The 11,344-nt window shown below is 45.3% G+C and overlaps 1 protein-coding gene across 1 annotated transcript; it reads left to right on the top strand.

Moving 5' to 3' along the window:
* The first annotated feature begins 3,700 nt into the window (after positions 1–3,700).
* On the top strand, positions 3,701–7,843 carry adrb2a (adrenoceptor beta 2, surface a). The gene is made up of 2 exons (XM_056601066.1): positions 3,701–4,137; positions 4,586–7,843. The coding sequence occupies exon 2, from the start codon at positions 4,589–4,591 to the stop codon at positions 5,819–5,821; it is 1,233 nt and encodes a 410-aa protein (XP_056457041.1). The 5' UTR covers positions 3,701–4,137; positions 4,586–4,588; the 3' UTR covers positions 5,822–7,843.
* The last annotated feature ends 3,501 nt before the right edge of the window (positions 7,844–11,344 follow it).

Here is an 11,344-nt window from a genome sequence, read left to right as displayed (position 1 = left end):
TGTGATGGAAGGCTCTACAAATACAATTGACTTGACTCACCTTTAGCCCGATGTTCTTTGACCTCTGAGCAAACTGCTGCAACCCCACGTGTGCAAGCCTTGTGCTTCATTGTGAGGGTCAATAACGCATCACATCATTGCCCCATCTTTATGATTACAGGATATACATTCCCATTACAGCAGCACATCGCCCTCAGCCAGACCTATGGCGATGTCAGTCCTTATGTAGAGAGTGTTTGTGTATGTCCAGGAGCGAGCAGCGCACACCGTCTTGCTCTTGAGTCTGTGGAGCTGTGGTCATGTAGACTCTGCCGCAGTGACATCAGAGAAAGACACAAGCCAGACGTTTTTTTTCTACGCAATAAACCGATTGCAATGTCGTGTTGACTCGCCGCTTTTACGACCGCTTCTTCAAGCTTGGCCTGGACTTTGGGGATGTTGTCTCAAGTTGTTTAGTCTTTCTGTATCTCTGTCTCCCCGGGATGTTTGGGTGAAGGCTGGGGCTATTATAGAGGCAATTATAGGATTAAGACTTGGGACTGATCCTGAGGGGAATGTGTTCTGTTCAAAAGACATTAGATGGGGACAAGCGTTGATTGGGCACAAAAGTCATTCTTTGATCAGTTGGAGCATGAAGGAATCAGACATTGTACAGCTGAGATCGTTCCCGATGTCCAACTCTTTTTTCATCCTGCTTTCAGTAATTATTTTAAGAGGCAGACATTAATGCCACTAAATACCTTAATCCACGTGTCTTTACTAGACTTGCAAACTGGCAGTTTAGTGGTATGGAGTGGATTCTCCCTTTGAAGGACCAAGAGCCGTTGAGCTCCATGCCTGCTTCAATATATATTCAAGATTGGGAGAGAGAGGAAGAGAGAGACAGAGAGAGAGAGAGACTTGCATTGGCTTCCTCTTCCACAACTGGTAAAGCAATATCCCTACCCCCACATCCACACACACACACACACACACACACACACACACACACACACACACACACACACACACACACACACACACACACACACACACACACAGACACAGACACAGACACAGACACACACACACACACACACACACACACACACACACACACACACACACACACACACACACACACACACACAGCAATAGCGTCCCAGTATTGTTCAGACTGAGCAGAAATATAAGACATGGCTGCATGTCTCTATGTGTGTGTGTGTGTGTGTGTGTGTGTGTGTGTGTGTGTGTGTGTGTGTGTGTGTGTGTGTGTGTGTGTGTGTGTGTGTCTGTGTGTGTGTGTGTGTGTGTGTGTGTGTGTGTGTGTGTGTGTGTGTGTCTGTGTGTGTGTGTGTGTGTGAAGGTGTTTGTTGGATTGGACACATTGAATCTGCATTAAGACTGAATAGTTGCATTGATCGCACTTACTTGCTGCTTAAAGAAATAACAGCTGGGCGGACAAACGCCTCTGAGTTCCAAGTCCTCTGTTCTAATGTTGTGTTCACGGCCGGCATCTGGGCAGCAACTCCGAATGTGGACTAGAGCCAGGTTATTCTGCAGGACTTTGAAAAATTTGGGATGGTGCTCCAGGATACAGGAAGAAAGATGTCACGCTGAGGAAACACAAGTCCTGATGAATTGAGAACCCACACATGACTGCAGAACAGGACAACAAGTTGGGATTATTAATCTAACTTGCGTGTTCCAAATTTTGTAAAAGGCCAACAGGACATCTGTGAAGCGGTAGAAGTTAGCTATTCTTTGTTTTCTGTGTACTATGCAAGGGGTGGACAGGGCAGGACATTCAACCAATCAGATGGAGCCAATCGAGCCCAAGCCCTAGGGCGCCCACACAAAGCTTGATAGATAATATTTCATCAACAGGGATATCTTCTTGTGCCTGCGTTGAGTCTTGATGTGTAAAGGGTGGGGTGTGTGCATCTCCTGATGCAGCCATATTGCTTTAACACATAGCAAGCTGTTTTGTTGGGGTTACATACACACGGAAAGGGGAACAGTGCCTTCTGCTTCTTAAGTCAATGGAAGACCAGAGCTTTGCAACACACCAGGGATTATGCTATGATATAATATAATGGTTAATATAGCATGCCTCACCCCCCAGCCACACAAACCTGCACGGAATTGCGTACATGCACACACAAACACACACATACACACACAGGTACGAACGCACACACAAACACGTACCCTTGAACATATACACACAAACACAAACACACACACACAGGTACGAACGCACACACAAACACGTACCCTTGAACACATACACACAAACACACACACACACCCACACACACACACATTCACACACACACAGACACACACACACACACACACACACACACACACACACACACACACACACACACACACACACACACACACACACACACACACACACACACACACGCACGCACACACACACACACACACAATTTTAATTGTCCTTAGGCCTTAGTTGTGATCTCTTCACAAAGAATACATTATTCAGTCTTTCTACTGCGGGTAACGTCAGATGAGCATTATGCCCATGCCTATAATGACCTATGAAGATGTTATACAACCGAAAAAATTGTGAGAACCCTTTTGTGTGGCTTTGATTTAGTCTCTGATCTAGTGAGCACCACAAATTATTTCAAAGCAACACAGCGGGACCACTGTTAGCTTCCACAGGGAATCATAGGTTTAAAAAAACAGCCAGCACACCCACAAACACTCATGTGACAGACATACAGATGACTAACGGATCGAGAGACAGAGAGACAAATGGGCGAAAGGAGAGGCAGACAAACAGAATGACTACTAGAGGAGGGAAGGAGAGGCAGGAAGGCGGATGGAGGGAGAGACGGACAGACAGATGGACAGACAGAAACACAGACGGAAGGAGGACGGACACACCGACAGTCCAACAAAGAAAGAGGCAGACAGACAGAACTATAGAGAGATGTATACGGACGGACAAACAGGGAGACAGAGAAACAGACACAAATACACCATACACACACACGTTTATATTAAATAATAGCAGTGAATAAGCAGCTAAACAACATATCTAAACAACTGCTACCAAATCACATTATGGCTATATCTGCATAAATTCATTTGATGGAAATGTCAATTCAATAAAGTAAATCGTGTTCCTTGCAGTCACCCTGATTGACATTCTTGTGTTAACCCCACCTGAACCACATGTATGCTGCAAAAGGTAACCCTCAAATCTGCCATAACCATCAGAAAATGTTTGCATATTTTTGTACATCATAAGCACACTCGTCATAATTTTAGGTGTTGTTTAAAGTGTGTTAATGTTTTAGCTGAATAGGAAATCTACGCTTTCATTTTCTTAATTTCGTAAAAAATGGTAAGAAATAATGCAAACATCTCCAGATGTGTGTAAGTTGGCACAATAAATACATTTTAAGTGTGAAAAAATGTCTTTAACAATAATAATGATTTCAATCTAGTGCTTGTTCAAAACACCCCAAATGACAAAAGCAATAACTTTTGTCAAATATTATATTCTATTTATGCAGCCCAATGCACCAGTGGAGACTTTCTGTTCAAACTTTCAGCAGTTACTCTGCTCGTTCCAAAGTCTGGCCATCTGATTGGCTGAGCCATGTCCATGATGTCACCACTGAATGTTATAAGGGCTTTGACAAATAGCCTGGCAGCCTCATAAGAAGGAACGGCTCAAGCGAGGCACTGACTGAGTGAGTGAGTGAGTGAGAGACAGAGAGAGAAAGAGATAGAGAGAGGTTGTGAGTGTGTGTGTGGGAGATAGAGAGAGAGAGAGAGAGAGAGAGAGAGAGAGAGAGAGAGAGAGAGAGAGAGAGAGAGAGAGAGAGAGAGAGAGAGAAAGGTTGTGAGAGTGTGTGTGTGTGAGATAGAGACAGAGCGAGAGAGAGAGCGAGAAGGAGAGAGAGAGAGAGAGAGAGAGAGAGAGAGAGAGAGAGAGAGAGAGAGAGAGAGAGAGAGAGAGAGAGAGAGAGAGCGAGAGAGAGCGAGGGAGGGGGGCACGGCGGGGTGAGGGAAAAGAGAAAGTAATGTTAGACGCGATGTCAGACGGAGCTGGCTGCTTCTAGACATTTCTGCTTTTCTTAGGAGCTTTGGAAGGGACAACTACCTGTGGAGGTTTGTACTTTTATTCCTGTTAAAGTTTGGTTTCTTAAACTCTGCCATGAGTTATGCTTTTATGCTAATAATTATAAAACTGGTCAATATATAGTTATATATTTAGCAGACATTGACTTAATTAAGCTTTGCTAATGTGTGTGTATGTGTGTGTGTGTCTGCCTTTGTGTTTGTCTCTGTATCTGCGTGTGTGTCTTTGGCTGTCTATATGTCTGTGTGTGTGCGTCGTTGTGTGTGTCTTTGTGTTTGTGTGTGTGCATGTCTCTGTGTGTGCATGTGTGTCTGTGCGTGTGTCTATGTGTGTGTACGTGTACGTATACATGTGCGTGTGTGTGTGTGTTTGTGTGTGTGTGTGTGTGTGTGTGTGTGTGTGTTCATGTGTGTGTGTGTGTGTGTGTGTGTGTGTGTGTGCCGGGCGACTCCATGCGTCGTCCACATGTCTGCGCAGATCATGGGAAGCGAGATCATGGGAATCCTGGAGCCCCGCAACGACTCGTCCAACGGGACGGGCCAGGAGGGCGGCTACACCGAGGTTCAGATGGTCCTGCTGGGCATCTTCATGTCCCTGCTGGTCCTGGGCATCGTCTTCGGCAACATCCTGGTGATCACGGCCATCGCCCGCTTCCAGCGCCTGCAGAACGTCACCAACTGCTTCATCACGTCGCTGGCGTGCGCCGACCTCATCATGGGCCTCGTCGTGGTGCCGTTCGGCGCCTGCTACATCATCTTCAACACGTGGCACTTTGGCAGCTTCTGGTGCGAGTTCTGGACGGCCACCGACGTGCTCTGCGTGACCGCCAGCATCGAGACTCTGTGCGTCATAGCACTCGACCGCTACTTGGCCATCACCTCCCCCTTCCGTTACCAGTCCATGCTGACCAAGTGCAAGGCCCGTATCGTGGTGCTGCTCGTGTGGGTGATAGCCGCCCTCATCTCCTATCTGCCCATCCACATGAAGTGGTGGGTGGAGAACAGCGACGAGGCCCGGGACTGCATGAACAAGAGCAGCTGCTGCGACTTTAACACCAACACGGGCTACGCCATCACCTCGTCCATCGTCTCCTTCTACATCCCCCTCTTCATCATGCTGTTCGTGTACAGCCGTGTCTTCCAGGAGGCCAAGCGGCAACTGAGGAAGATCGACCAGAGCATGGGGCGCTTCCAGAACATGAGGAACAGCGACGCCGCCTCGCTGGAGATCAACGTGGGCCGTGGCGGCAAGAAGACCAAGTTCTGCCTGAGGGACCATAAGGCTTTGAAGACTCTGGGCATCATCATGGGGATCTTCACGCTGAGCTGGCTGCCCTTCTTCCTCCTCAACGTGGTGGGGGCCATCTGGAAGGTGGACAACATCGACCAAACGTTCAAGGTGCTCAACTGGATCGGCTACGCGAACTCGGCGTTCAACCCGCTCATATATTGCCGCAGCCCCGAGTTCCGGTACGCCTTCCAGGAGCTCCTCTGCATGAAGAGCCGTTTCGCCCAACTGTCGAGCAAAGGTGGATATATCTACACCGGACACAGCTGGCAGAGCGAGCAGCCCCCCCGGAACAAGGGTAGCTCGGAGGAGAACAGCGATCCCGGGGACAGGAGCTCTGAGAAGGCAGAGGGGGTCTGCGATGACCCTGGGAAAGGGACGGACCCCAACGGGAATTGTGAGACAAACTCCCCCTCTGTCTTTTAACCCCCCGTGATCTCATGAGGACCTCACACGGAAGTTTACACTTTAGCCATATTTTATTATTTTTTCTTTCGAATTGTCTGATGAAGGTAAGACCGGTCACCTTGGTTGACAGTGTTATCCCCTGGAGACTGGTCCAAGGAAATGGTTGTTTGAGATATTTCCAGACGTATGGGTGGAGTGTCATTGGTTTAGGACACCAAAGAATACAATTGAGATAGCTGGGACAGGGTTTTTTGAAAAACAATGTTGATTTTACATCTACCTCACTTTTCCTTTCTTTTCTCTTGCCTTCTTTTGTTGCACAGCCATACTTTACATGGTCTCTAGCGTAGTGTTAGACTAGCACAGTGCCTTGGCAGTTTATTGACATTAAGTTGTTTTATGCATTCTATAAATCCTGAAAAAGCTGGCTCAATTGGGATCTGTAGACATTCCTTTTATCTCCCTTGGTGTTCGTGGCCAAACACACGTTAGAGGTGCAGTTTGTAGGATTTAGTGGCATCTAAGCAGAAAGGATTTTGGCAACAATGGAATATAATGTTCAAAAGTAAGATTTAATAAGTGTAGAATCCAATAAAATTAAGAATTGTGTATTCATTACCTTAAAAGTAGCCCTTTTTATCTACATTGGGAGCAATATTTCCTGCGTGGCAATCTGCAACCTCGCTGCTAGAAGTCCCTAATTCCTATACACTGTACCTTTAACGTGTGAACCTTTTCCTTTCTAAGAGCAACAAATAATATCATGAATCAATCGATAATAATGCATTATTTAAATTATCAGCGTTGTTGAATGCTCCTCACAGTTGGGCCTGGTATCATGAGGAGGACATTGAGTTAGCCATTTAGCATTAGCACCACATTGTGGAGTAAATCCGTGCAAGGTCTCACTGACGTTTCTGTTTTTTTCTTTTACTTGTAGATATACATTCCACAACTTATTTCAATTCAACAATTTACCTTATACATGAAATGTCTGGCCGAGAGCCAGACATTGCTCTTTTTCAAAAGCCCCCCCCCCACACACACACACATACTTATTACAAGCATGCATGCCCACAGACACACACACACTCACATTCACAAATGGCAAAGGCCTCAGAAATGACCAGAGTGCTGGCTGTGAATGCTAATGTTTAACAGCATGTTGCAGAAGGGAGGTTTCTGAGACCAACAGATAGCACTGAAGATTGGGGCATTCTCCAAAGCCTTATCAGTGTCTGCATGCTAAACACACACACACACGCGCACACACACACACTGAGCATGAGCAACAAGTATGCCATCCGCACCACTTTTTAACAGGAGTTTTAATAAAATAATCATAATGATCATCATGAATCTAATAGATTAAACTCCTGTCCCAGTAGGAACTGTGTGTGAGTGCGGTGTGTTGGGTCGTTTCTCTTTGCCACTTAAAGTGTGTGGCTTTTTATAGATACAGCAATGCTCCACTTTCGAATCGTATAGTCCCATCTATCACATCTGCACTTAAACGGACCCAGTTGTTAGGGGAAGGGGTATTTAATAGTAAATTATTTTACACAGATATTGTTGTGCTTTGGAGAAACCCACGAGTATAATTTAGTACTTTAAGTGCTTACCAACTTCACATTTTCATTTTACTACCACTGCTACTTTTTCTTGGGTTATCTACTGGGAGTTACATAAAAAAGGCAACCTTTTGCCCCCCTAAGCCTAAGCCTGGTTGTGTCACGTAAGTGTTTGTTGATTGGAGGATCTGGTTGCTGTGCTGTTTACCTTCCACTCTGTTTACAGAAACCAGAAGCCATTTCCTTAGTCATGGTACAACCTCCCGCACACACAACAATAATAAACAGCGCTTAGAAATAGCTGAGGCTGATAGCGGGTAGATCTGCGGGTTCCAGAGGGGTGGAGGTGGCGACTGGTCTGCCCAGCAGGCCCCCGTTGAGATGCAAGGACGGCTTGGCAGTGTCTTTTCCCCGAAGTGCTCCCAACTGCTCGCTCACTGATGTTTCCCAGAGTCCCCTCCCCCCCATTCGCCCCCTACCCCCCCCCCCCCCCCCCCCCCCCCCCCCCGTCCCCCATCCCCCCCTTCCGCAACACCACCACCACCACCACCACTCCCACTCCCGCCCCCCAAATGTAAACGGATATCCAGAACTTTGGGAAGTGTACCTTGCACTGGGTCTCGGAGGGAACGGCGAGACCGCTCCCGTGCTTTTCCAGCTGTGTCTGTCAGTTTCCCTTCCTCTGCTGAAAAAAACTGAAACCCCTTCCCTTCCCATTCTCTCTCTTCCCCCCACCCCTCTCTCTCTCTCTCTCTGGTTCACTATCTCTCTCTCTCTCTCTCTCTCTCTCTCTCTCTCTCTCTCTCTCTCTCTCTCTCTCTCTCTCTCTCTCTCTCTCTCTCTCTCTCTCTCTCTCTCTCTTTCTCTCTCTCTCTCTCTCTCTCTTGTTCTTTTTTTTCTCTCTATCTTTATCTCTCTCTCTCTCTCTCTCTCTCTCTCTCTCTCTCACTCTCTCTCTTGTTCTTTTTCTCTCTCTATCTTTATCTCTCTCTCTCTTGCGCTCTCGCTTGTTTCTGTCTATGCTCTCTCGCTCTTTTCCCCTGTGTCATCTGAAGTCCTCATGAACTGCCTCGAGCCAGCCGAGCCCTTAGCCCAGTCTGCGCCAGCCAACTCGTGATGATCTCCTCACCTCAGTGGAAGACTCGGATGACAACAATCTGTTGCCCTCCATGCATTGCAATCTGTGATCTTGCCACAGACAGAAGGCACACACGCACACACACACACACACACACATATGCATGCACACATATGCACGCACACACACGCACGCACACATTTTATCACATGTTGTGATAAGGCACGCAGCATGCTAAATTCTGTGAACCTGGGGTGGGGGGGGGGGGGGGGGGTGTGCAGGGAGCCACCAGACAGTCTCAACCCCCTTTAGTGACCTTTGATATGTATATATCTAAATATCTTCAGGCTGTTTTTATAGAGATATATGTTGCATGTGGCATTGCCTGGTACCCTCAGATGACAGGGGGAAATGCTGTGAACTGTGTTCCTGTGAGGCGCTCTCTCTCTCTCTATCTCTCTCCCTGTACTGTATCCCGGGCTCTACTTGGCACCGTGGCCACAGACCCAGTCAATAGACGCAAGCACAGCGTCATCCTGCGTCAGCCACGGCCACTCGGAAAGTAGGGAAAAAGAAAAACACAAGCGCCTCAATACGTTTGTGTATTCAATATTAGTTTTTAGTTCTCTTCACTTTTCACTCCAAGCAAAGTTAATGTTGTTGTTGTTGTTGTTGTTGTTGTTGTTGTTGTTGTTGTTGTTGTTGTTGTTGTCGTTGTTGTTGTTGTTGTTGTTGCGCTGTACGGCCAAATTGAATGTCATAACTTATTTTTCGTTCCTGTCTGTATTTTCCAATGTGCAGAACATTAGCACAAAACTAGTCCTGTCGAACCAGAAAAAATAACTCATGATTACTGTTGAAGTCATACTTTACTGTTGCAATATCATCAGATATTGGTGAAGCTAAATATTTCTAGATGTTACCACTGATGTTTTTCTCTCTTTGTGTATTGGTGGTGTGTTTCCGGGCCTTCTGTTGTACCATTCCTCACAAAAAAGTTTAAAGACATTCATTTAACTCCAAAGCCAAACCGGTTTGGGGCTAATTCCACCCTGTTCCCTTCTGGCTGTGGCCCCTTCTTGCACCTTGTACATGTCATGTGGCAGTTACCGTCCCTATGATGACTGCTCAATGGCCCGGAGGCACACACAATGGATTTTCCCCCTGCGATGAAGCTCTTCATGAAGTTATAACCAAGTGGGCACGGCCCCAGACACATTCCAAGACCCAGCTCTAGCTGTTGAAGGACTAGCCGGCACTAATGAGACTGGCATCTCCCCTGATTACTCCAGAGAACGTAGCTTACATGGGGACGGTATGAGCTGCAGAACCAACTGATTCACCTGTTTGCATTGGCTTTACTTGGATTGTGCCCGTATAAATGTATGGATATGGTGTATTTATTGCCAGGGTATATTTGTTTCCAAATGGATGATTAGTCGTTATTAATTTAAGTTGGAGGTGTGGAGATGGAAAGTCATCATAATGTTCATGAATGCAGTGGTTTTGGAAAATATGTCCTGATCATTGTATGCAATTAAAAATTGTTGATGACCATTATTTGAAAAGTTACACTGCATGTAAACGGACGTGCTATGAAGGTGAACTAATGCTCCAGTAGATTTGTTTAAAAAAAATAACCTACCAGTGTGTGAACACGCTTTTTAGGACTAGTCATAGGTAAAACGCTGTCAAACTAATTGTTTACTATCTTTTCAAGCTCTGTACGCACAAGTTTCGTCATTGTTGTCGCAAAGCCGATGATGTGTGTTACAGTGTGTGTGGTGTCATGTGGTATTTATACAACGCAAAGGTTCGGCATTTGTCGTGGAATAATAAATTATTTACTTGTTGCATGGAATCTTAATATTTCTGGGGATTGTTTTGGAAGACAAATTTATTGTTTTAGGCACAACAAGAACAAAAGCAAGGACAAAGTTCAAACTCAGATTTGGTTGCACATATTGATGTATGATCAAATATATTTGATGCACATTTTACACTCTAATTCAAATTTTAACAAAGCAAGTGTAAAAGTGCTGTACGACAGAAAAAAAACTACTGGAAATTTATATTTAATATTCAGGGATTTTTCTTTTTTATTGTATGACATTTTTATTTTGGTGCATAGCTTGTCGGTTAAATCTCAGATAAAGGTTAAAAGTGTGTTCAAGCTTCAACATCAAATTAAATTCCGCTACAACTAGCTAAAAACAAAAAATACTCTTCTCGATGATATCTACGCCAATGTACAAATTTGATAAATGCTCAAACAACCACATATGTTGTTGAAACATAATGTTGTTGCACTGTCTCAGGGTTGTGACCTGATTCGGATGAGTCACTTCCTTCTTGTTGTTATCTCATAATTCTCATGTTCAGAAACCTAGAAACCAGAAACGGCCTCTGGTAGTTATTCTGATTTGTGCGTGCTAATCACTTTTGCTAATATCACTGCACTGTGAAGATAAAACAAACACTTGAATATGTTTGAGTGTTGAGCCTCCAGTTATTTACGAATTGTGTAAAGTATGTTTAAACATGTAGGCCGCCAACAATTTAACAAATTACCATCAACCGATGTTGGGGCCTACCATTTAGGCAACTTCTGAGTTTGGGATTTATATTTTTATAGTGTTTCATTTTATTGAATCAATTTTAATGGTAAGTGTCTATACATATTCAGGGCGAGTATTTGAATGGAAGTATGAAGAATGCGGTCTGAATCCTACACAGTGCCCCCTCAAAGAAAACATTTACGATCCCGTCAGCTCTTCCACTAACACGCGTCAGATGTCGGCGCTGGTGGTTGGCGGTAGGAACCAACCACAGGGCCATTCACTGGAGTGTCTGGCAATAGGTTTTCTCTCATTTAAATAAACACAGACGCCA

The sequence above is a fragment of the Gadus chalcogrammus genome, chromosome 10, assembly GCF_026213295.1.
Source record: "Gadus chalcogrammus isolate NIFS_2021 chromosome 10, NIFS_Gcha_1.0, whole genome shotgun sequence".
NCBI classification, from domain to species: domain Eukaryota; kingdom Metazoa; phylum Chordata; class Actinopteri; order Gadiformes; family Gadidae; genus Gadus; species Gadus chalcogrammus.
Note: the sequence above shows the minus strand (reverse complement) of the source record. Positions and strands in the feature narration are given on the sequence as shown.

What these genes read in the sequence shown, in the direction of transcription:
- adrb2a (XM_056601066.1), top strand. Translation starts at nt 4,589, where the DNA reads ATGGGAAGCGAGATCATGGGAATCCTGGAGCCCCGCAACGACTCGTCC.